The 27,355-nt window shown below is 41.8% G+C and overlaps 1 protein-coding gene across 1 annotated transcript; it reads right to left on the reverse strand.

The window, feature by feature from the left end:
- Nucleotides 1–6,514: 6,514 nt before the first annotated feature.
- On the reverse strand, nucleotides 6,515–27,350 carry cep76 (centrosomal protein 76). Its single transcript, XM_061253992.1, has 12 exons — nucleotides 27,000–27,350; nucleotides 26,475–26,630; nucleotides 25,497–25,578; nucleotides 25,184–25,408; nucleotides 24,209–24,394; nucleotides 23,504–23,601; nucleotides 21,586–21,714; nucleotides 20,750–20,938; nucleotides 17,738–17,904; nucleotides 15,227–15,560; nucleotides 13,156–13,373; nucleotides 6,515–7,243 (listed from the first exon to the last, which is right to left on the reverse strand). Exons 1-12 carry the CDS (start codon nucleotides 27,060–27,062, stop codon nucleotides 7,105–7,107), a joined length of 1,986 nt encoding a protein of 661 aa, XP_061109976.1. The 5' UTR covers nucleotides 27,063–27,350; the 3' UTR covers nucleotides 6,515–7,104.
- Between the last annotated feature and the right edge of the window lie 5 nt (nucleotides 27,351–27,355).

Below are 27,355 nucleotides of genomic sequence, written 5' to 3' on the forward strand. Positions count from 1 at the left end.
TCATTTTCGTCCACAATTTTACATTATCTGTGTTTAAGTCTACACGCTTTGCCCCCAGATGTAAGCAGACCGATAAACACAACCAGCTTGACAGTGCGTGCATGTTAACAGCACAATGCATTCAATTAGTGCTTTAAGTGATGAATAGATGAAAAACACATCATTCTAAATCGCATTTAAATAGATCACAGGCAAATCGTGCTCAATGAACAACAATATCTGTACTGTTTCTGACTTGTATTGGAATGCTGCCATCAACCTACGGAAGTGGTTCCCAACCCGGTTTCTGGAGATCTACCATCCTGGAGTTTTTCCACTTCAATCCTAATTTGGCACACCCGATTCTACTAATTAGCAGCTCAACGTGATCTCTAGCTCTTGAATTAGGTGCACATGGTAGAGTTGGAGTGAAAACCTTCAGGACTACTCAGCAATTCTCTGTAAAGTCTACAGAGAAACACATGTAGGAATAGGTGGTGTGGGATGGGATAAACACAATAAGGACCGGGTTCAAAATAATTGGTGGTGGTGGGAAACTTCTGTGTTTAATAAAACGTCATTCAGAGCTTAACGTCATTGCAGCATAACTGACCATTTGACAGGTATCTCATACACTGTTGTGTTCTGCCTGTGTTCTCACACTGGATTTTGGACTTTGGAATTACACTTTAAGTACTTTCAGTCCAGGTGGTTTATTGTCAAGGGGAGGGGAATTACAATTTTTCCAAATTAAAGAAAGAAACAATGAAAATAATACATCAATACAGTATACTATTCTCACTATCCCAATCCATACGTAAGACACCACTCTCATGAATATTGTGACAAGCATCATATGCACAATTCAACTTACACAGAACACAAATAGAATCGACACAGATTGCAAGGGAAATCTTTTTGTACCTTACCCTTTACCTCAGAATCCTGTAACTAAAGTATATGCTAATAGATATTCATTGATAACTATTAATCACAAAATTCATACAATACTATTTTGAAATTCACATTGATATAACGAACCACTGTCATTCAAAAGTTTTGTTATTTCAAGGTTTTCCCATTTGAAATTGTAATTTATATTCAAATGCACTTCAGCATTTCAGAATGGGAACTTTGCCTTTAATTTAGGCAAATGTATTCAGTCCCAGGGTACTGTCTTATAATATGCATCACACAGTATTTTTGCCTATTGCTGTACTGTACATTCTCACAACTGAGTGCTTTATCAAAGCGTTAAGAATGAACAAGACTTAAGACGAAAGAGACAATTGTGCAAACAGATATATTAGCCAAATGCAGGTAGTGGATTCAATTGTACAGTCAAGTACCTAGAAAACACAGGCCGAACTGGCCAAGGACACCTTCATTTACAGCTGTTCCATAGCTGTGAAGGTCAAATGCCAAGGGAAATTAGAATCTTTCATCATCTCTGCGCCTACTCCCTCTGCTCTTTCAGTTGCGCGTTCTTTGACTGTATCGCATCGGAGGCAATTGCTTAGGCAATCTCACTTACGAACGCACATCAAACAATAGGGAAAGCCTCTTTTTTTGTCTTTAAAATATGAAAATAATAACGATGAACCCCGAGGCTCTTCACAGCACGGCGATATCGATGAGCTAAAAGAGAACTGCACGAGGAGGGAAAATTAGCACGCCCGTTCTCCTCGCGTGTTTTTTTTTCTCCCTTTCTTTTTTTCTTGCCTCCGACAACAAGCTCATTAAACTGCGAGTAAACTGACATTTCACCCTTAGTTTTCCTCCCTTTCTCTAGTTTCAGATCATTAAGTAGCAGCGTGAGGCACAAAGGTAGCTCGCCGAGTCTTTGAGAGAATGTCTCGCATGGCAAGCAGGCGTTTTGATGAGCTTGTCACTTCCTCACCCCAAACATGTCTCATTAATAGTTCAGTCAAACTGCCCCCCCGCCCCCCCCCCCCGTCCCCCACCTCCTCTCCCTGTTCCTTTCCCCCTCTTTTTGGTGCTAATTAGCTCGCTTTTCCCCCTCTTCTCCGCTTCCCCGGTTACATCTCAAAGGGAGACGGATATGATTTTTCTTTAACCCAAAGGCCAACTTAATCAGCTGAATTAATGACTTTATTACCCGTTAGGCTCCGGGCCATGCAACACATTTCTCCAATACCCAGAGCCCCCTCGCTCCTCTACCCCTGCAGAACCCACTAACTCTAAAACAAGAACAGGAAGGGAAGGATATGGATAGATATGGATAGAGTTATGGAAATTAGAATGTACACCAATGACTGTTTTAAGGCAAATGGAACTCATACCCTAACAAAGCAGTTCCAATTCCAAAACACCAAAAATAAGATAGTCACGGTCAAGGTGTGTTTTGTATAGTGATTTTATTAAGTGATGTTTGTTGCAGTGGTGAATTTTCACATCACACAGCAGACGCACCCTAAACCAGTAGTTAAAATAATCATACCTTTAATCTCTGTGATGTTTGCAGTGGCAGTCAGGTTTGGACCCTTAAGCAATCAGAGAATCAGCGCTGAAGACTTCATTTAATTTCTGTTTAATTCCACCCTGCTGGAAAATGCCAACTGGACTGAGATTAATGTTTGCTTGTTTACTTTCGTTTGGAATCCCCTGATTTGAAAAGAGGAAGGGCATTCGACAACAAATCGCTGGCAGTGTATTTACTAAATATTTACCAGACCACAGATTATCTATGCGCAACGGTATGAAAAGCAAATGCTCATATTACAAAAATGTACATAATAGTGCCTGAATGCAATCACGGCAAATTAAAAACAGAATATCTGGGACTTGGACACACTCATTAAGCACTGCAATCAGACCCAGTGAAAAGGTTACATCCATTGCTTTAGAATAGGTGTTATATAAGCTAAATATAATGCAAATCGGTGACAATTATCACCCAGACAGTCACTGCAAATGTAATGTAAAAATGTGTTGTAATTTCAACATCTCATCATTTCAGCAAAACATAACCACTTTATGTCATTTTATTTATTTTCACAAAGACAATTTGGCCAGGTTTGAAAAAAAATATATATTCTTAAAAAATATTCCATGTCACTAAACACCTACTGAGGTTGTATTTCAGCCATCTAATAGTGAAAAAGAAAAAAGATGTGAACTTAAGGATAGCAAAATTACTATTAGTCAAATCAAAATAATCTACTTACATACACTTTATGCTGATAAATACAGTAAGCAGATTGCCATTATAATGAGTCTACTGCTTGAAAATCTGATGCACCAATAATTAAATGGATTTTCTTATATTTAACATGCAAACAAAGCACTCAATCTTTTCTATTTTAGAGACATATCCATATAGGCACACACGATCTGTTTAAAAATTACGAATTTACTAGCATGATTAAGGATAGTGTTAATCTGGTCCAAGTTCTTCATATTTTAAAAATATGTAGGTTACTACGGGTCAATAAAAATGTGCACTTCAAGTTCAACAATAATTTACCTTACAAAAGGGCAAATAAAACAAATGTAAGATGTTCTGCAACATGTCATAATGAGTAGATGAGTATCTGTGTGACATTAAAATGATTGACAACACCCACATTTTCTGAAAACAGACTGTATAACAAAATCCGCAAAAGTATGCTGTCGGTATGATATATGGTTTTCACGCAGGCTAGAAATTCTACCTGCTTACTTGCGATAACTTATGTAGTGTAGGAACTCGAGCATATCCACAGCATCTCGTTAAATGCATACATGTATGGGAAGTGGATTAAAACGTTTCGTTTCTAGAAGCGTATAGTGCACGTTTTAACGGTGATGGGCATGTGTATTCCAGTTTCGCATGCAATCGTAAACAATAAGGCTAATATTTTAAAAGATGGTGTAAACAATGCTGCACTTAGGTGTCCCTCAACCATAACTCATAATTTCTTTGTTCCTTCCCATGGTGCGTGACTAACCATCGAGAAATGAACCAAGTCAAACCTATTCTCCACATTATTTTTGGTCAAATGTAGAGTTTTCACCCGGAACGACAAATAAATGGCAGGAGTCACCGTATTGAATAAGTCCAATAGTTTGTGTTACATTATTCTTGCACCACTTTTCCATTATTTGCGGGCGCTTGTCCCGTAGGACCTATTAGACAATTACACCTGAGTGACTCTGTTTAATATGGGGTGAAAAATACCTGCGTTCCTCACATCAAACACTTCCTCTCTGAACATTTCCTTTCCTCCGGTGCTGTAATGATGTGCAGAGTCGCGCGTGGTGGAGGAGGAGAGAATTATTCATTAGTTCTGCCGTCCTCCTGAACCGCGTGTTCAACAACTTTGGAATGAACACGGAATTGTAAATTAGCTCGCAGCGAAACTGAATTAATTGGATGTCCTCACCCACTCGTCAAATTCGGGTTGATGTCATCGTCCCCGCTCCACGAAAATATTAAGAATAGACATGGAGACTACTGAAGCTAAACAGTGCACCGCAATATAGAGCATCGTGCCCCTTGCTAAAATGCATCTACAATCCAAAGCCGGAAACGTTCAAAGTTCAAAGTGCAAAAACACAATAGTTCTCACTTTTCAATTTCTTACATATCATTTGATTTATTTTATTTATTTAAGAAAGTTATTTCACAACATATCAAAAATTTATATTTTCAGTTTGAAAGGTTACGAAGACCACCACTTGAATGCAAAAAGCATTACATATTGAATTTCGACACTTAGGCGATTAATTAAGGGTGACATCTCCCCCTAAGACCTTTTATATTATGTCCTTGCAAGTGAAACCTGATAGCTCATGATAAAAATATCTGTCAAGAAGCACAGTCTCACTAAAATGTGTGAAACTTCTCATCTTCTTCACTATGAGATAAATGAGTTGTGGAAAATTAGGTTTACCAGAACACCCCATCGCCTCCTTGTTAACAAATTATTTACCATGCAATTAGCATTGTGGCAAGTGAGCTATTCAAAGAATGCAAAAGTGCTGTTGAAAATATCAGGTACAAATCTGCACAAGAGTTACTCCTCCATAGATCTTTCGGTTTTGGTTGCTTGGTTGTACAGTGTGTAGTAATTACTTTATATGGAACTATGACTATTTAATTGTGCACTATTCTTTCGCAATAATACACAATAATATTCCTTATTTTACCATTTAAGGAAATGCATTAATGGTGTCCACATTTGACCCTTTAGATTTTAGCAATTACAATTTGAATTTCCAATGGAAATACTATAAATGCATATCAATTTGGAGGGCATTAAATGTTTCACCTCTTACCTTAGCTACATTACATGGAAGTTGGAAGGTTCTGGAGTCAAGAGTCACACTGATACACATTCCATGCCAGGAACTGCTGCAAGGTAGTCACAGCCTTAATAAAGAAGATGTAGCAAAGTCCATCCAGTGTTATTTTTCAAGCCTTGCTGGTAGAGCGCAAAGAATGATTCATTAAGATGGAACAGAGATAGTTCCAACCAAAATGATTAGGTACTTAATTAAAGAGGCTTAACATGCCATCAATGATTAGCAACTTAACGGTGCGTGTTGTGCAGTAACCGAACATCGGAGAGGGCTACAGTTCCTCAAATGCCATTTTAAAAACAAGTTGAATTGCTATTAATTTCTCTAATGTTGATGCTGTATTTGACAGACACTTAGAAGGTACCCATAAACTAATATTACAACACAGTAAAAATAAGTATGCACTTTTCCCCCATTCTTATGGGAAAGCATAATTCTGTCTGCCATTCAAGTATTGATGTATGATTCTGGAAATTATGTTTTCATGATGATTGTTTTCATCTGATAATAGTACATTTTAAAAAGCTTGCTGGGGTGGGGGAGGGGTGGTAACTATTTGCCCCCTCCATCCAAAGTCACTGCTGCACATATGGACTCCATTCTTTATACTAATTTGCCATCTAGTGGAAAGAAATAGAACTGCATTTATTTATATGACTTTGACCGATGACATGGCCCTTATTAAAATGCCCTTGATATTATTTAGCTAATAAAACAGTTCTAACTGGAATAAAATTAATTATATTTAATACAAATATAAGAATTATACAGAATTAGCCTTTATATCAAAGATCTTTTTAAATGATGTAACAAGTACATTTAAATGACACTGTCGTTATATGAGCTTTTAGTTAGTTCTTAAAACATATTTTAAACTTTTTGAACCTCACCCTATGTTGCATGGACATGGGTTTATCTTCCCCCACTGTAGAAAATGGAATTTTCATGGAAGCTGTAGTTCAGAAGAAACTAACAACTTAAAAGTTTACTTACTATAATTTTGATGTCATGAATACAAAGAAAACAATAGATTTGTTCTCAAATTTTAAAAGAAACTGCAATTCACTTAAAGATTCTACTGCAACTCTCATCACTCCAAATGGTATTTTGCAGATACAGATACATAAAACTTGGGTTTGACACAAACACATAGTTCACACCATTTATTCTGAATGACAGAAATCAGTGATTAAAAACTATGATTTTTGGTTTTAACTCAAAACACAGAACAGCTTCCATCTCCACCCTCTTCACAAAGCTCAGGTGTAACTATGAATTGAGACTATGGACTGGTTAGTAATGAACTGGACTCCATTTTATTCATTTTATTAGGCACCTTTTATCTCTGAATCTCAAAACGCGTTACACTTGTAGGAAGGGACACTCCCTCCCTCAAACTCACCGATTTTGTAAATTTTATACAAGACACACATCACCCTTGGTGTAAAATAAAACACAATCATTATTTATTTACAAATAGTGATAGTAGTCTATAGTCTATATTCTGTACAAAGATGTAAACACAATAGAATTTGGGCGAAAAATGTGGAGGCACATGTTGGCTCCAGACCTGGGTCAAACACGCAATTGTTCTGGATTCAAATACTTTTCTGTGCTCCATTGATCTTGCCAGGTGCAACTGAGCCAACCAAGAGGACCAGAAGCCAGATTTTGCGCTTTCTGAGAGTATTTCACCGGTTCCAATACACCAGACAATCTCAGTAAAGGCGTAGTATTTGAATCAGAAATGATTTTGCATTTGACCCAGGCCTGGTCACTCCCTCCTCCAGCAGACAGTCGTGGGGGCGGACAGGGTCAGGGTCACAGCACCAGGCGGTACTTGCAGGCGAACATGATCCAGACGGCACAGGCTGACTCGGGGTACTCGAACACCCGGACCCGGACCGCCAGCCTGACGTGGTCTCCGCGGCAACACGCGATCTCGTCGCAGAAGGGAGACCTGGGAAAGGAACCCAGAGAACGGAGTGAGGCTGTGTGCCAACAACAGCACCGTTCCCACTCGATACTCCCCACTTTGCCTTTTCCTTCCTTTTAGTGACGGTTTAAGAATAAACGTGCGGAGTCTTTATTTTTTGGTAAACATACATTCATGAAGCATCTTATACAGCGCAGTCTGTAAGTATTTGGGCAGCGGTCATTTCTGTTCTTTTGGCTCTGTACTCATGCACGTTGGATTTGAAATGAAACAATGAATATGAGGTTAAAGTGCAGATTGTCACCTTTGAGAGAATTTGCATCCATATCAGGTGATTTGTGTAAGAATTACATCCTTTTTTATACTTAGTCTCCTTTTTGGACAGTTGGCTTCTCAGCTGTTTCTCATTAGTCAGGTGTATTCAATAGTTTCCTTAGCGTTCATATAAGAAAGCTTTCAGTATCTAATCTCGATTCTTGGCTTTTGATTGCCTTCGGAGACATTGGTGTTTGCTAACATGAAGACCACGAGCGAGTACTGTTTACGCTTCAATCTTCAGTGACTGAAGATATCTGGTAGTGGAATCGACATACAAACCAGCGGGCTATCCAATTAGTTTTAAATAAAAATGGATTGTGCTCTCATTTCAGCCCTTTGGTTTAAAAACGGAGATGCACAGATCTAAGGGATTCAGTAACTACATTCAGAAAATATCTGCACTCAATGTTTTTAATTAAGATGGTAAAAGGTGAAAACATTTAATCATATTGCCATTGGTGAAATGGAGATAATGATGGTCTTATACACCAACTTCGGCAGCGGAACCACAGGTGCACAAGCTAATTAGAGAACAGCAATCAGAGTTTCTATTTTCAGGAAGGCAATAAACAAGTACTTAACTATCCATTTTTTAGCATTAAATTAGATTTACATAGCAAGTGACAAAAAGGTTGTGAGTTTGTACAAAAGATTGATGCATCTACAGAGCAGAAATAATTATATAGCACGGATCGACTGATCTTAGACTGATTGTTTGCATTTGAACCAATAAACATATATTTATCAGGGGAAAGGAATTCAAATCCTGGGGGATTCACAAGATTTCAGACTTCAATCCCAGTTTTCAGAGCCCGACAATTCTTTTTATTTATGTTTTCGCCACCATCCCCACCCCCTCGAGGGAGGTCATCTTTATTTTTATTTAGACCCAAAATTCACACAAATGAGAGAAGGGCATAGCAGACGAAAGAAAAAAAAACATTTAAGTACAGACTGTGATAAAACCAGACTAAGTACAGGCATGGATGGACAGACAGGACACAGGCTAATGGGGAGGGAGGAAAGGAGAGAAATGGTGGGAGAGGGAAGAGAAGAAGAATGGAAGAAATAGGGGTACATGTATACGTGGGTATATGTGTATTTCTATTCTACAGTCATTTACCAACACAGGGTGAAGTTGCTTTGACGGACAGACATACAGACAGACATAGACAATAGTAATAATGATGACATTAGTTGTTGGGAGATGGAGAAGTGGAATAATCAAGTTATGGAGGCATATAGGTAAGTCTGTGGGTGTGTTTTTACTGTTGCTGATAGATAAAATTGAGGGAAAGAAAAAATGTAATTAAATTAAAAAGACGTGTGTGTGTGTGCTTGTGTGTTTGTGCATATTCGTGTGCATCAGTATGTAGGTGCGTGTGTGTGTGTGTGTGTGTGTCTGTGTATTCAGTAATATTGGGATTAGGAGGGAGCGTGTGTGTGCGTGTGGCATAAGGTTACTGGCAATTGTGGAGGTTTGTTCCATTGATAGTAGGTTTAACCACTGTGAGATATAAAGATTTCCAGTATTTCTCTGTATTGTTTACTCAAGGCTGAAAGTATTGGAGTTGTGTTTTGGTCAGCTGTATCGATTTCTGATACAAGTAAGCACAGTGATGAGGATAGAGGGAGGCTGGATCGCAGATGTAGTGATAAGTTGGTGTTGATTTCTTGCCAGTACTGATTGACTGGTGGGCATTTCCGGATGGCGTGAAAGTAGTTCAGCTGTGCGGAGTGTACAGTGAGTCTGTGAATCCCATTTTATGCATTTTGTGTTGAGTGATATGTACTCTCCTTGATTTCACACTGAATTAGTATATTAGTGGTATTAGACATGTTGATGTTTCTTGCTGATATTGGTCCTAAACTCAGCACTATATTGTTATTGATAGGAAGAGATAATTTGGAGAGGTTTCTTTGAACTAGCAATAGCATTAATATTTTCCATCAGTGATGGTGGTTGAAGGGGATTATTAGATATATTGTTTTATGTCTTGATTGCATTTTCAGTTGGTGGTACTTTAGATATTGTTCTTTCTCAATGCTGTATATCTGGATCTGTTCTGGGAAGCTGAATAATGTGTTATATTCAAAGTGGTGTGAGTGTGTGATGTCTTTTTCTTTCCACATAGTGCCTATTTTGGTGATTCGTTTATTAGAATCTCTGGGTTGTGCCATATGGGTGTATGTCAGGGGTGCACAGCAAGGGCTGAACCATTTCAGGATTTTGTGGCAACTTCTGCTCTTAATTATTTAATTAGTTAAATCGTACTGCAGTTTGGACATTTGTATAAGCAAATCACAGACTGCAGGTGTATCCTAAAAATTTTACTGATCCAGTACAGGAGTGAACAAGTGCAATCTATAGAGCTGTCAGAAAACTAAAATGAAAGTAACTGTTTGGAACAAAAAGCAGCGTGCAGAAAGGCCCTCCAGGACCAGAGTTCTGCACCCTTGGTGTATGTGCATAAGCTGTCATAGTGTAATTTGTGATTTCATTGATTTTCCACCAATCTGTCAGAGTTGTAGCGATTACTGTGTTTTTGAAACAGTTGCGATGTTTTATGGCAGGGGTCGGCAACCCTGGTCCTGGAGAGCCGCAGGGTGTGCTGGCTTTCGTTGTTACTTGGCATTAATTGATCAATGAAAGCCGTTGATTGCACAGTTAACTCACCTCACCTGGTTTCTTGGGTCTGAATTGGTTGCTTATTTTAAGGTGGAGACGAAAGCCAGCACACCCTGCGGCTCTCCAGGACCAGGGTTGCCGACCCCTGTTTTATGGTATCGCTAAGGAAGGGTAGGTGTGTGATAGATAAGTCTTTGCATCCAGCTTGTTCTACGTCCGGCCATGTGTTAAGGTAGTGGTTTGGATGGATCGATTTAATCAGATACTGTAATTGGTTTGCTAAGTAGTAATGGTGGAAGTTGGGGTCATCTAGTCCCCATTGACCTTTTGTCTTTTTGTATAGTTGTCAGTTTTATTTTATTTTATTTTTCCAGTAAAATTGTGTTGTTAGCCTATCTATTGTGTTGAACCAGTAGGCAGTGGGTTGGACTGGAATCATTGTGAATAATACATATTTGTTAATATTGTCATTTTGATAGTTGCAATACATCCAATGATAGAGATGGGTGGTGCCATCAAGCGGTTTAAGCCATATTCCATTGTTTTTAGTAGTGGTGTGAAATTGAGATGATATAACTCTGACAGCCTGGAGGAAATATGTATGCCAAGGCATGTAATGTTTTCTGTGGTGAGTGGCAGAGAGCGGTTCTGAGATGCAGCCTTCCAGCCATCCCCGCTGACTGGAAAGATTGTGATTTATTCCAGTTTATGGAATAATCGGATATATTAGAGTATACGTCAATGAGTTAATACCTGCATGGATTGATTTGGCTGGATTCTGTAGGAATAGCAATACGTCATCAGCATAGAGGCTGATCTTGTGGGTTTGCACTGACGGTTGCGATACCAGTAATACTGACGTTTTGTCGTATTGCAGTGGTCAATGGTTCTATAAATAATGCAAATAATGATGAGGGGAGTGGACATCCTTTTCTGGTGCCTCTGTGGAGTGTGAGAGGTTGTGAGGTAATGCCATTGGTGGTGACTGCAGCCTTGGGCAAGTTGTAGAGTATTTTAATGCACTGAAGAAGTGATTCTCCAAATTCACAAGTTTTTCCAACACTGAAAATAATAATGTCTAATTGACCCTGTAAAAAGCCTTTTCTGCATCAAGAGATAAAATGGCTGTGTTCATTTTGTTTTTTGGAGATATTCTTGAGATTAAAGAGGCAGCATGTGTTGTTTGAGGAGTGTCTTCCTTTCATGAAACCGGTTTGATCTGGATGAATAAGAGATGGAATAACAGATTTGAGTGGGAATGTTAATGCCTTCCTGATAATTTTGAGATCTGTGTTGGTTTGTGACAGAGGGCGGTAGCTTGCATATACATTACATTACATTATTGGCATTTGGCAGACGCTCTTATCCAGAGCGACGTAGAGTTGATTAGACTAAGCAGGAGACAATCCTCCCCTGGAGCAATGCAGGGTTAAGGGCCTTGCTCAAGGGCCCAATGGCTGTGCAAATCTTATTGTGGCTACACTGGGATTCGAACCACCAACCTTGCATGTCCCAGTCATTTACCACTACACTACAGGCCGCCCTGCAGTCTATAGGATTCGGTCTTTATTTGGCATGAGAAATACTGTGAATAAGGGCTGTGTTCATACATGGTGGGATGGATGATGGATGATGAGTTTCTTATTTCTGTAGCCATTCTGGTGAACAGTGGTGAAAGTGTTTGCCAGAAGTGTTTAAGAACTCGGAGGGGTAGCCATCAGATCCTGGTGCTTTATTGTTTGAGAGATTTTCCAATTCCACTGCTGTTAATGGGCCTGTTAATTCATGATTTACACATTAACTGATTCATTATTCTGCAAATATCAGTAAAAGAGCAGCAGCTCTTGGGTCTGCCAAAATTTGTTCCAGCTCGTCTTTTAATTGTTTAATTTCAGTTGACACCGAGTAGGACGTCTCTTGAACTGTTGTGCAGGGTGTAAATTTCTGCTTAATTGAAAGACAACTTTGAAACCTGCAAGGCCCAAAATCACATACTCGCATATTCACAGTCACACACAAAATCACACTTTAAGTGCAGACTCTAATGCAGGCTAACATGGGTAGGGCTCTCTCTGAGCAGAAATTCTCATATCTGGCTAATCCTTGGGTCGCTGCCCTCTCTCTAAACTAGGAGTCCCCAACCACTGCAGGGTCTGCTGGCTTACATTTTCACACAAATAATTAGCACCAGATTCAGAGCCAAGAAACCATGTAGGGTGAGCTAACAGACCTTGGCCAAATTTGTAATAGTTTTCCATTTAAATACTTCCTATGATTTACTGAGCTTATCTGTTGTAATGTAACCTATGAAAACCCTGCCTTCTGGTCATCGTGGTTGGCTTAATTGCAAGGCAAGATCAATTCAGCACAGATTGAAATACTTTTCTGTGCTTGATTGATCTTGCCTGGTGCAATATAGTGGTGCAATTGAGCCAACCAAGAGGACCAGAAGGTGGGGTTTGCTCTTTTTGAGAGTATTTCATGAATTCCAATACACCAGACAATCTCAGTTAACGTGAAGAAAGGCATTCGAATCCAAAACAATTATGTATTTGAGCCGGGTCTGATTTAGTTTGGTCACATTTCTGTGCAAATGTTTTGCCCATAATCATAGGAAGGCCCAGGTCTAATCTTACCTCCATATGCAGATCCTATGAGTCTGGTAACTGTAGTGCACTACTTTAACTGAGTAACAGCTATAACATTACATTAATGGAATTTGGACCAGAGCGACGTACAGTCGATTAGACTAAGCAGGAGACAATCCTCCCCTGGAGCAATGCAGGGTTAAGGGCCTTTCTCAAGGGCCCAACGGCTGTGCGGATCTTATTGCGGCTACACCGGGGATCGAACCACCGACCTTGCGTGTCCCAGTCATTTATCTTAATCACTACGCTACCGGCCACCCTTAACCAGCAGACCCTGCAGCTCTCCTAGTTGGGTGGCCCTGGTCCAGAGACAGGGTGGTTGGGCGGTCGGGCGGTCGTACCTGAGGCTGGTGGCGAAGGCCCTCCGGGCGTTCCTGTGGGTGAAGTGTATGGGGAAGCCCTTGAAGGTGTGGCCATCGGGCACCGCCCTCCGCACGGCGTCCTGGAACTCCTCGGTGCCGCAGGAGACCCCGGCGCAGCGCTCCAGCTCGTAGGCCGCCAGGGCCGCCGACAGCAGGTAGGACAGCTGCTCGTCCCACACCGTGGCCAGGCCCAGGTCCTGCCGCGCGCAGACGGGAGAGCTTAACCGGGGCAAGCCCAGCGGACGTCACGTTTCTCAAACCAGGGCCCACGGTACAGTAGATTACATTAGATTTGATTCAACTTTATTGTCATTGCCTTCTAAGCCATCCTAGTTACTGAGGAGCGGTGGGCAGCCACAGTGCAGTGCCCAGGGACTAACTCCAGTTCTGTGGCCAGTGACTTGGTCAAGGGCAACGGCAGAAGTATACCAAGGGGCAATTTTGACTCTGCAATTAACCTCACCTGTATGTCTTTGAACTGGTTCATGATACAATATCAAACTCAGGGCACAGCACAGGGAACTTCATAAGGCTGTTTATCTGGACAGACCATCCTCAGAGACTTCTGAGCATTCGCTCCCAAACACTCAACCAGTTTTAACTTCAGCTTTATGCTTCTCTTTTTTAAAGGGGAACGGACAGTCCATCCTTATATAGTTTCTTCCCCCACATGGAGAAAGGGTCACAGCTCAGAAGGTGCCATGGTGGGGATCAAACACCCACTCATGCGGGGGGGCTACATACCTCAAGAGACAACACCATCTCACCAATAAGATGTTATATGCCTTATTAAGTTCTCAGTAAGAGTGGAAAGGTGACTTAAATTAACAGACTATGCATGACAGGATTCAAAGACATAAACACAGAAGATACAATACACAAAGCACACAAAAGAGTGAGTCCTGCACAGAGCACTATTCACTAATACATTCATAACATCAGAGCTGTTCTGTGGCACACGGTACAGATGCACTCTCAACTGAAGTCACGACACTACACCGACAGACGCAGAGGCGGCAGTGGGTTCACCTGATTTATGGCTGAGAGGTTTATGGAGCCTTTAACCTGCTCCACCCTGACTGATCGCGTCTGTAAAACCACGACCGCCGTGCTGGCTGGCCAGAGAGTTCTGAGCTCCTGAACGCTCAATCAGTTTAACTTCAGCCGGGTACAGACACTGTCAGGCCATGCCGGGAGACCGCACAGCACCACCATGCAGACAGCAGGGGGCAGTATGGAACTGTAACTGACTGGCCAAGTCATTTCATACTTTCTTTAGATTTATTTATGTATTAATGCTCCAAAGTAAATTTACAAAATTGAAAATATAAATAAAACACACCATATATCAATGTTTTTTTTCAAACCGAGTAAATGCCCTTGGTGTAGTAGACATGCAGGCATGTGTTGAGGCTTAATTAACCTTCTGAATAGAAGGTTTTAATTTTTTTACAAAGTTTTTAGTCAGTGCTCTAGAACTCGATTGTTTCATCACTGGAAAATCCAGGTTCAGAAATGAAAAGTCAAAGTATATTACTTTGTTTCGCCTGAATTTGATAAACAGCACAATGCTTCAGTCAGAACTAATTAGTGAAATCAGCTGTCTGAGTTCATGGGTGGAAAACCCCTGGACTTTCAACCTCTGCATATTTGTGATCTTAGACTATAAAAACGGGATTACGAGACATTCACAAAGATGTTGTCTATTTTATTGTGGTATAATTTCCGAGGGAATTAGTCATGGTGCATATGGCTGATTCGCTGACTGAGCCAGGGTAACTGTAGTCCTGCATACACATCGGCCCTCCAGGACTGGAGTCACCCATCCCTGCAGTAGACAGTAACCTGCTGTAGACAGTAACCTGCTGTAGACAGTAATCTGCTGTAGACAGTAACCTGCTGTAGACAGTAATCTGCTGTAGACAGTAATCTGCTGTAGACAGTAATCTTCTGTAGACAGTAACCTGCTGTAGACAGTAACCTGCTGTAGACAGTAACCTGCTGTAGACAGTAACCTGCTGTAGACAGTAACCTGCTGTAGGCCGTTTACCTTCCTGTGCTCGGCCACCAGGTGGCGCAGCTCCAGCTCCAGCTGGTTGGCGGTGGCCGCGGGGTCCAGGTGGGAGGCGCAGAGGGCGGGCAGGGGGGGCAGGGAGGTGGTGGAGCCGGGGGCGCAGACGGAGCGGAGCGCCTCCTCGCTCATGGCCTTCCAGCGGGAGCCGTCGCGCAGGTCGAACACGCACAGCTCTGCAGCGTCCGACGCCTGGCAGTTGGCCAGGAAGGCCTGGTGGTTGAAGACGCAGCCCACCGTCCTGTAGGGGTACGTGGGCTTGGGCTGGGGGGCCAGAGGGGGGGCGTCCGGGTCTATGGGGCGGTGGAGGTACCTTTACCACACACCAAATGAACACGTCAAAAGGGGTATGGCGAAGACGACCGCCATGTCTTTAACTTTGGCACAGAATTCAGTTAGAATGGTTTTGTTAATTGTGGAACACTGAAGAAGGGCATTTGGCCCAAAACATTTGTGTGAATATGTAACATTACATTACATTACAGGCATTTGGCAAACACTCTTATCCAGATCGACGTACAATAAAGTGCTCAACCATAACCAGGGACAAGTGCGCTGAAAACCCTACAGGTAAGTACAGTGACTACATAGACATATACAAATAATAATTACAATATTTTCATGGTAGCGTGGCCCTTAACCTCACTCAATTCATACTTTTTGTAGTACCAGCACCCAGTTACATTTATCGAGTTGACTTGAGCATGTTTCTTTTTATAACTTTATGACAAAGGCAGCCACCATACTTAACTCTACCCCCACATAAACACAGTTTACCAGCATTAATTCTGGTAATCGGTGAACTCACCAAACTGTGTGTGCAAAGGAAAAATAGCACAGGCTTGTGATACAGCACGGGTAATGCGAGCGCGAGTCTTCTGACAGACTGGTTATTACATCTTATCTCTCGGTCTGAGAACGGGCCCTGATCACCTCTCATCCCTTAAACCACTCAGCCTAATGGACATTCCAAGAAGATGTGCCGCTTCAACGTTTACCAGTATCCAAGAACGGTCCTGCACGTAATACGATGCCTCCATTTACATGCAGCAAAGACAAATTAACTGGTAACCAGCTCTGGGGGTTCCAGCTCCTCTCCATGGTTGTTGTTATATGTGATTATCATTCTACATTTCAGCATAATTCCATTACATAATTAGCTTGGTCTACATATGCCCTAAGTCAAATATTACACATACAATATTTTACAGGCAAAAATCAGTTTAGCAAGTAGGTGAACTGGGAACTCGGTTCTCTTGTGGTGTGATGGTCTGGGGAATTAATGTGGGAATGCAATGCATTGTGTAGCCAATCAGATACAAGGGATGATTAGGTGGCCAGGCAGCTTTGTGGGAATTCGGTCAGGATACTGGGGTAAACACGCCTACTCTTCCAAAAAGTCACAAGGGACCTTTAATGAGTCCAGCCTCAGTTTAACGTCATATCTGACAAATGGATGCCTTTTTCAAGGGTAAAACAGCTGTGTTCCACCCCAAAAAAGGACTCTGCACTTTTAAAATGCAAACTTTGGACTATTGTACAACTATAAAGGCTTAATAAATTCACAATAACTGCATTATACCCTATTATAAAACATTAGGTTAGCTGACATCACTGTTAGAAGATGCGTTATTATGGAAGGGCCAAGCTTGTCACATTTTTACTTTCCAAGATAAGACGGGAGTACACATTAAATAGCAACAGATCTGATTCTCGCAAATGGTTAGAGAGCTGGGCTTGCAAGGTGCTTAATTTCCCAGGTGGGATGCTACTACTGTACCCTTGAGCAAGGTAATTAACCCAAATTGCTTCAATAAAACAATATCAAACAGTAAAAATGTATGAAAGACCCTAACTGCAACTCCGGATAAGAGTGTCTGTTGAATGCCTAAAAGATATGTTTAAGAATTGATTTTGGACTATGACTCCCTTGTGTTCAAAAATGCTTATTGAACTGACAAGCACCTACACTTTCAAACATCTTCTAGCCCTTTGACAAAAAACCCCAGCCAGCTTCCTGACATCATATTTATTTACATTTATACCCTGACTAATGATTTTTTTAATTTATTTTTTTATACATCATCAGATGTTAATTTAGAATGCCACATCATTCCAGAGTAACCAATGGTTGCAGGTTCAGAGTCTAGCAATTATAGCATTGATTCATGTGCATAACATGCTAAAGGTAAACATGGAAAAACTGTGCTGCAATGTTAAATGAAAATATCAAATCAGTGGTCTCCAACCCTGGTCCTGGAGAACTACTGGGCCTGCCGGTTTTCGTTGTTACTCTGCACTTAATTAATCAATTAGAGCAGTTGACTACACAGTTAACTCACATCACCTGGGTATCTGGATCTGAACAGGGCACTCATTGTAAGGTAAAAACAAAAACCAGCAAACCCAATTGCTCTCCAGGACCAGACCACTGCATTAAATAATGTTAAATGTTAAATAAAGGTCTCAATGTGAAACAAAGAGGGCCACCTGTGTGCCGTCAGGCTCTCCCAGAAGGTGACGGAGCCGTCGGTGCCCAGGGTCATGACCCAGGCGTGGGGCGTGGCTTTGGCCTTGGTGCCCACGCAGACGTAGGCGTCCAAGCCGAAACCCAGCAGCAGGCTGCACAGGAGCGTGGCGTGGTCTTCACAGTCGCCCTGGAGACGGTCAGGAACAGGGAGTGAGCAGGTGGGCAGAAGGAAAGAGACGTTTTTTAGCGTGAATTGTGCCAGGACACCGGGATTAATGCTGCTACACTTCCCATGACGGCAGGGAGTAGAGATCGCAGCTTAACGTCTCATCCAAAGCACAGCATCCTATACTGTAGGGGAACTGGATTTCTGTTTCGCCCAGAAGGAGTGCCCCACACTGTCCCAACCAACACCACTTCCAGTGGAAACTTACAGACAGTCAGCAGTGTGTTTAGTAGACAGTACATACACTGTATTTTGAGGACACAGTAGTTAAGAGGCTGTTTTGGGCCCAGACACAAAATGAACTAAACCCCGGAAAGGCGTACATCATCTGGTGATTTTAAGTAGACTAGATTTAGAGAACTTATATTTAAGAGGTTTTTCATCCAATGTACTGGATTTATATACTCAATAGTGAGCATGTTTCAGACACAGCCTTCCCAGTTTTCCCAGGAGGTCATTCATCCTAGTCCTAACCAAGCCCACACCTGCACAGCTTCATTAGAAGGACATAGTGGTAGAGCAGCTGGAACGGTAGCCAATGAGTAAGAAAAAAAAGTTTTTTAATTTTAACTTATCGTTAACACAATTTCCAAAGAACACCTTTCTAATATTAGAATTTTCTCACTTATTTACCACAGCTAGCCGAGTTTCTTAAAGATCACATCAGCGGTGGACACGGACGTTCATATCCGCTTCTGAATTTCATGCCTACACTGGATGTTAATTAATTTTCAAAGTAATTTACGTGATCTGACTTCGCAACTAAATTTCACGATAACCTCACGAACGACACACCTGTCGACAGCTCTCGTCTCCGCATACAATTAACTGTGGTCCAAACTAAGAGCGAGCCTTGTTGGCGAGCGCTGCTAATAAGATAGTCGACTGAGCCAGTGCGAGTGGCGGACAGATAAACGTGCTTACACGCCAGCAATCCTTGAAAGGACGCGCCCACCCACTCCTGCGGCGCATCATTCTGCAGACCACCATCAGTTTAATATTTCATAACCGCCGGCGGACGGGAAAGTGGCCCGATTCCAGCGCATCCCGCCCAGCGGCTCGGCACGGCGAACCCTCCTACTGTAATGGCCGCGCTTTCTTGTAAAGAGGAGAAGGCAGGAGCGGGCAGAGAGACGGATGAGTCCCAGAAGCGCTGATACGGACAGCGCGGTCAGAAAGAGGGGTAGGAACAGACACTAAATTAATTTACCTGGAATGGAGCCCATAAATCAAACGTGACAAGGCTCATTACTTTTTATGGGAGTGGTGTGATCGACTTCTGAGAAAGGGGGGAGAAAAAAAGAAAAAAAGAAGAAGGAAAAAAAGAAAAAAGCAAGGCATTCGTAGCCAAGAACTTCCAGGAAACGGCAGACTTTTCCAGGATGTTTTACTGAGTCTAGCACAAAGATGATACGCTACAGAAACACGTCGCTGCCAGAAAAAACATGTTGCAATAAGATCTTATTTTTACACTCTTATATGAATCATCAAGTACTCGTCTGAGAAAAACTTTATGTAAACGTGTTTTGCAACAGAATTTCCAACTTCTATCTATTGGTTATTCAGAAAGCCTTGTGTATACCCATATATAAACATTTTATATTTTTGTAATGTTGATGGATTTTTTCCATTACAGGTCTGTATTTGTGTAATTGGGAAAAAGGACAGAATTTGCTTCATATTCTATGCCACAGGTCAGAGGTCAAACATCATTTAGACAATATTTGCATTTAGAACAAAAAACTGGTTGACAGTAGTGGAAACTACAGGGAGAGATTCATTTGCGACATATCAATCTCAAAATTATGCATGTCAGCATCATGAAAATACAGACTTGCCAGTGAATAGAAATATAAAATGACTTTCAACACAAGGAAATACTGCATAATCCATTGAACCAGCCGATTAGATGTCAGTATCAGCATAACTTGATAGTAAATGGCATCAGGCCTGTGATTTATGAAAAAAATTTAACAAGAAAATTGACTTAGGGAAACATTTCACGAGCAGTAAAATAAGCACTCACACTCACGCCCACACACAATCACACACACACAAACATGGACTCCACATTTCCCTTTTCTTGCCCAGCCCCTCATACGCTGAGAGGATGCATTTACATTTACATTTTACATTTTAGTCATTTGGCAGACGCTTTTAATCCAAAGCGACTTACAAGTGCATAGGTTCTTCCACAAGTCAAAGCATGACATTCATAACGAGGAAAATGCATAGTAATGCTGTAATGCTAGTAATGCTGTTTTAAACATATAGTCATCATAAGTGCAATTTTTTCTTTTTTTCTTTTTTTTTTGGGGGCGTTAGACAAGAGGGATAGGGATATCAGAAAGGGGGGCGGGGGAAATCAGGAGGGAGGACTAAGGTAGAGTTGGAAAGGTGTGTTTTTAGTCTGCGTCGAAATAGGGGGAGGGATTCTGCTGTCCTGACAGAGGTAGGCTAGTCATTCATTCCACCACTAAGGAACCAGAACGGAAAACAGGCGTGAAAGTGCAGCTCGACCGCCAGGTGCTCGTAGTGAGGATGCAGGCACACGATCACACACACACAAACACAAACACAAACACTCCCTTTTCTTGCCCAGCCCCTCATATGCTGAGAGGATGCAGGCTGGCACACCCCTGCAGCTACCTTTTCCTCCTTCTCTTTCCACGCGTCTGTCTACAAGCCGAATTTGTGGGAATTTTCCTATCTTGCGCAAATGCCAGTATTTTTCCCAGTCTACCCCCAACAGAATGCCCACTTTCCAGGAACGGAAAGCAGCCAGGCCCTGCAGGAGCAGCCTCACCTTGTTCCTGCAGAGGAAGGCCAGCAGAGAGCACCACTGTTCCTGCTTGGCCCCTCCGCCCACCACGGGGGCCCTCTCCATGCCCAGCAGGCTGACGAAACGGGCGGCCTGCCGGGGAGTGTCCAGGAGCCGCCCCGCCCGCAGGGAGCGCACGTACGAGCACACGGGCCGGTTCACGCCGTTCTCATCCTGCAGAGAGAGGAAGAGAGCAGGGCGGCGTTAGGGACTGCCTGCCAGCCTGTAGCATAGCGGCTAAGGTAAAGTGGGGTCCAAAAGTCTGAGACCACCAGTGAAAATGCTTCCACTTTGCATTCTTTTCTAATTTAATACAAACGTTTTCATTACAAATTATATTGTCAGCATTTAATTTGAGTGAAAAGTTAAATCTTTGAAAAAGTTACATTCATTTCGAATTTCTTCGCATTGGGTGTGTCCACCTTTTGCTTTTAATGGCAATGTGCACTCAAGCTGGCATGGACTCCAAAAACCTGATGATTCATGTTATCCGAGCCTCATTTGCCAATGTTCCAAAGAGCATCTTGTGATGTTACTGAATGCTTGTAAAACTGTTTATTTCCAGGATTACATGGAACCCCCCCCCTTTTGGACCCCACTGTACATGACTGGGACTCGGAAGACTGGTGTAGCCACGATAAGATCTGCACAACTGTCGAGCCCTTGAGCAAGGCCCTTAACCCCACATTGTCCCCTGCTTAGTCTAATCAACTATAAGTCGCTTTGGATAAAAAATAAAAGTAATGTAAATTCAGTTGAATAACAGTAATGGGCTGGGCTGCGTTAACCCACATACGGCCGGATCAATGCGGCGTGCTGACCTGCGCAAAGATCTTGACCAGTTTGGTTTGGTTGGACGGGCGGATTTCCAGGAACTCCCTCCACCACTGCTTGGCATAAACCAGAAACAGACGCTCTTTCTCTGCTGTTCTCTGCCGCTCTAGGGATTGCTGGGAACAAGGAACTTGGCTTCAGTCAGAGGAATGCAGTGACTTTTCAGTATCGAACAAAGAGAGTGTGCACTTACAAATACAGGCCAGACACAGCCACATAAATATAGCTCAAATATACTTGTAGCTTGTAGCTCAAATTAAGTTCAAATGCCATTCAAAACACGTGAAATTTCAAGTTGATGAGGTATAGAGAAACGTCTCAAAGTGGATTTTCATATTTACTATAACACATAATGACAAAGGGAAAATGTTTTTAGACATTTTTGCCAATGTATTAAAAATCAAAAACTGAAATCTCTCATTTACGTAAGTATGCATCCTGTTTGCTCTAATTATCCTTGAGATGTATCTAGAACTTGGTTAGAGTCCACCTGGGCACATTGAATTGATTGAACGTAGTTTAGGAAGGCCTGTGCATAACGCTGGAGTGGCTTCTGGACAAGTCTCTGACTGTCCTTGAATGACCCAGCCAAAGCCCAAACTTGAACCCCATAGAACATCTGTGAAGAGACCTGAAGATGGCAGTTCAGACACTTCCCATCTGACAGAGCTTGAGAGGATCTGTCAGGAAAAATGTGACAAACTGCCAAAATCTAGCTAAGATTTTGCCCCCTAAGCCTCCAAATAGCATATGAAAATAGACTTACCCAAGAAGACTCAAAGCTGTAATTGCTGCCAAAGGGTTGTACTGAATACTTATATAATAGTTATTATACTTATATGAAATTATCAGTTTTTGAAAAAAAATGTATGTACATCAAAAAGTGCAAAAAGTTAAGGCGTCTGAATACTGAATATATGCGTCAAAAACTGAAACACAGAATTCTTCCACACAAAGGCAGCCCTGTGCTTGTCAGTCCAATTCAGTGCTTCTTAGAAAGTACTCAACACTAAAATGTACATTACAACAGAATTACAAAACACCTGCTTTCAAGGACTGTCAAACTTTCAAAAGTATAAAAAATAGATACATTTCATTTCAGCAATAAAATATTAGGTAATAAGTAGAGACGAGTGATAAGGAAATTCTGGGGCTAATATTCATTCATTCATTCATCATCTTAACCCGCTTATCCTGAACAGGGTAAGGAGGAAACTGGAGTACCCGGAGGAAACCCACACAGACACGGGGAGAACACCAGAGGCCCCAGCCAATCGGGATTCAAACCCAGGACCTCCTTGCTGTGAGGTGGCAGTGCTACCCACTGCACCATCCGTACCCATATTTGTCTGCTCATACTGGTTGATGCTGATGTCACCATGTCTTACTGCAACCAAGTTTCCACATTCATGAAAAGTTATGAGTTATGAAGGGAAAATGTATGTAAGGCTTTTGTGTAACAATATTTCAACTTGCTTACAGTATTATTGGCCAGAGTCTACTGAACTACTGATTTTCTTGTTGATATGTGTGTTTTTGGATGGTAAAAACGGTAAAATGAAAAATAAATATTCAATAAATGTGGTTCTGATGACAGGGATTTTTTGTTACTTTTTGAGCTTGACATTTTTCATTGAATTTACATGCATCGCATCTGTTGTATGCCTGTTGCATCCTCATAACAGCCATATTCTTATGTTTTTGGCAGATAATTATAAGTTTGGTTTCAGCAAACACCATGACAGCCCCAACATTATTGTGCATCCCGACTGGCAGCTCTGGAGAGACAGTACACTGGATGTATAAAGCAGCTTAAATTAAATGCAACATTGTTCAGCGCAGAGCTTCAGCATATTAAAATAATACCTGTTTAAGCAACACATGCTGCATTACACAGTTGCTGACCTGAGTCATGATGACGTCTGGGGTCAACGTCTCTGTGAGGGGAGGGTAGAGCTCCAGCTTCACGTTCAGAACGCCGACTGGCACTTTACATTCGCTCCCTGGTCAGGGTCAAACAAACATCACACAGCAATGTTTTCAGCCACCATCATCAGTTACCCCACTCAAAATAATAACACAATAAGACATTACACTCAAAGGTTTACCAGACATAATCCATGAAAAGGCATCATTGATGATGGCTGTATATCTCCTAAACCTTTTAAACTCAGGACATGGCATGTATTATATGGAACTTATGCATTTTACACATGTATTAGCTTCATACAGAGCACCATTCTTTTCTCAATACCGCAATACACAAAGCCATAGTGTATATTCACGCATTCAATGTTTACACTAATTTACCATAAACATTGCAGTCAAAGAAAATTTAGCTTTTGCTAGAGTCTTCAATGTGCAAGAGTTTAGCTTGAACAAAGTGATTTCCTTTTACAGGGCAGTCGACATGACTGGGACCCGGAATATTGGTGGTTCAAACCCCGGTGTAGCCACGCTAAGATCTGCACAGATTTTAGGCCCTAGAGCAAGGCCTTTTACCCCACATTGCTACAGGGAGATTGTCCTCTGCTTAGTCTAATGCAGTCACTTCGGATAAAAGCGTCAGCTAAATAAATGATTATTACTATTATTATTATTTATACCTACCCACTCCCAGCAGTTCGATGGCCATGCTGGTTTTCCCATTTGGGGCACTCAGGACAGACCGCCAGTCCAGGAAGTAGGAGGAGACGAGCGTGGTTTCGCTGGAGGTGTCGGTCTTGATCAGCACCATGTGCACCGGGTCGCTGATGGAGAGCATGTTGGTGGCATCTACCATCCTGCTGCCATCGCCTGGACCCAATTAAAGCGCAGCACACACATGCAACAAAAGGGTTTCAAATTCTGCTCCAACACACCCTTACTGTAAAATTGGGTCAATGATTCCTCCAGTACTGTGGACAGTGACACACACCCCTGTACTCCCAGTCATATTTAAACTAACGATGTCGAATATCAACTAATACTGTATAACCTAGTACGAGGTATCCAGACTATTACCTCGTCATACATCCCTTAGAAAGTTAGCATCGCGTACAATAATATGAATTACGTCCCTCATACGTAATTCATATTATTATAGGCCTAAGCATAATGATATATTGAAAATAACTTCTGTGAAAATTTCCAATTGCATAATGTTGGAATTTAGAATTGTGCATAAATATGGAATGAACAAGCTTATGTATGTGTGTTAAAACTGCATCTGCCACTGGCAGCACTGGGTGAAAGGAAGCAGTTTAAAGAATCCTCATAAATGCACGCACAACAAACATAGTGATAATGTCACATGTCAAATAATACAATCTTTTATTTTTACATACTCTGGTATGTGACAAGACCAGATACTAGTACTTACATGGTTTATTTAACTGTAAGGCACTCACTCACTCTTTTACTAAATAATGCAATTCCTCAATTTGTCCCACACATTTTTTTCTTTACCGTCCTTTCCCTGACAGGGTCTAGGTTTTACTGAGCATCGTTGTACAGGAACCCTACTCCATATCCTAATAATGTGTGTGTGACTGCTGGGCAGAATGAATTGCAAACAAACATTTTAACAGTATTACTGCAGCGTACCCAGGCTGTCTTTGTGAACTTCCAGAAGGAAGCCCTCCAGCAGGTCAGGATCACAGGCGCACGGCACGGGCTTGGAGCGGAAACGCTGGTTCCTGAAGTTGAGGTAGAGGGTGAAGGTAGAGCACACCTGGCCAGGTAAGGGTTCTGGTTCCTGGAGGTGTTCCAAAAACGCTTTACCTCCCAGCACCTGCAGGTACAGGCACCTCCGCGCTGGATCAATGTTGGCTGGGAAGAGAAATTGGGTCAAAAAATACCAACACCACAACAATTAATCAAATACATTGCCCATGGGCAAATAATAAAATGAACTCACTTTTCTTAAGCTGTGTCATCTCGTTATCAACAAAATGTGTTGCAGGCTTGAGAGATAGACTGGCCTCTGTGGCTGGAATGTCCTGACATGAGAGACAAGTAAGACGTGGCTATCATGTTTACACGATCTTTCATGGTTACATTACATTACATTACATTATTGGCATTTGGCAGATGCTCTTATCCAGAGCGACGTACAACAAAGTGCATACCCATAACCAGAGATAAGTTCGCTGAAAGACCCTAGAGGGAAGTACAATTTCAACTGCTACCTGTACAACAAAGATAAGGACGAGGGCCTTTTTTTATTTATTTTTATTTATTTTTTTTGAGAACAAAGAAACAAACAAACAGAGCAAAAGTGACCAAAGTGAACTATCCAAACACTGCTTACCTAGCCAACTAAAAATACAGATACACAAAGCAAGTCACAGAGACAACAATTAAGGTTCACAGGGAGGTAGGGAGGGATGGGGAGAGGTGCTGCTTGAAGAAGTGTGTCTTCAGCTTGCGCTTGAAGGTGGGGAGAGTTTCTACAGTTCTGACCTCAACGGGGAGTTCGTTCCACCACCGTGGAGCCAGAACAGACAGTAGTCGTGAGCGTGATGTGGAGGTTCGGAGAGGGGGAGGTGCCAAGCGGCCTGTGGAGGCTGAACGAAGAGGTCTGGCAGGGGTGTAGGGTCTGATGATTTTTTGTAGATAAGCTGGGGAAGACCCCTTCACTGCTTGGAAGGCTAGCACCAATGTTTTGAATTTGATGCGAGCCATGACAGGCAGCCAGTGGAGGGAAGTAAGCAGGGGGGTGACGTGTGAGTATTTGGGAAGGTTGAAGACCAGACGAGCTGCTGCATTCTGGATGCATTCTGCATTCTGGTTCAGCACATGTTTAATTTCAGACATTAACACAATTATTCTTCGAACCCACATTTTCTTATTGTGCTTAGCTGCTGTTCGAAGGCAGATACGAGTTGTAAATCACCTGTGAAAAATGCAGGTCCCTCATTACTTCATCTACGATTCCCCTGTGCTGTAGAGCTCGCAAGAAGTCTTCTTCGGAAAGTGGGCGGTGTCCAGTACCCAACTCCTGTCTCACCGTCTCGGCCAGTACATCGCGGATTTTTCCATGGATGTTCATCTAGAAGTAGAATGTAATACTAAACAATTGCATCTTTGCATTTCACAAGTGTAGTGTGATGATATAATTAACTTGACACCTAAAGTTGTAACCTACTATGTCTTAGATAACGCTAATGTTGCATCGCATAGTACCTGTCCTATTCACGTTAAATACGCTGAACAAATACAGCTTGTTAGCCGGTTAGTTATACATAAAATCATATTAGATTTTCAATATTTTGATAACTATATTCATGCTTTCAGATGAACTAGCAAATGTCACAATTAACTATGATTAGATAACGTTATGGTTAGCAGTTACTTAACAAGTTTGACAGAAATGACACAGTTTGAGATCAGACCAGAAATTAGTTAACTAATTTCTTACTCTTGTCAAATGGTTGTGAATGATCTGCTTAAGCTCTGAAGCCTTCTCCGGGGGTAGAGTCATATTCAGAGCAGCTGATGAGCATCTGGTAGCTAACGTTAGATATGCCGTTTAGCTGGGCAGTTGCAAAAAATACAATGTTCCAGTCGTCGCTAGTTTGCAAGCTTGTTTGTGGTTAGCTACCAAGCAATTTTATTTAAAATCTGCATGCATTAGAGCGAGTCCGTGTGATTAAAAATGAAAATCCCCAAAAAATAAATGCGAGACAGAAAGGCTCCATTAAAATCATCCCAACATTAGCTAGTTAGTCAGCTATGGAATCGCTTTTAACATCCTACCGACGGTCTATGCTGTCA

This window comes from Conger conger, chromosome 1 (genome assembly GCF_963514075.1).
Source record: "Conger conger chromosome 1, fConCon1.1, whole genome shotgun sequence".
NCBI classification, from domain to species: domain Eukaryota; kingdom Metazoa; phylum Chordata; class Actinopteri; order Anguilliformes; family Congridae; genus Conger; species Conger conger.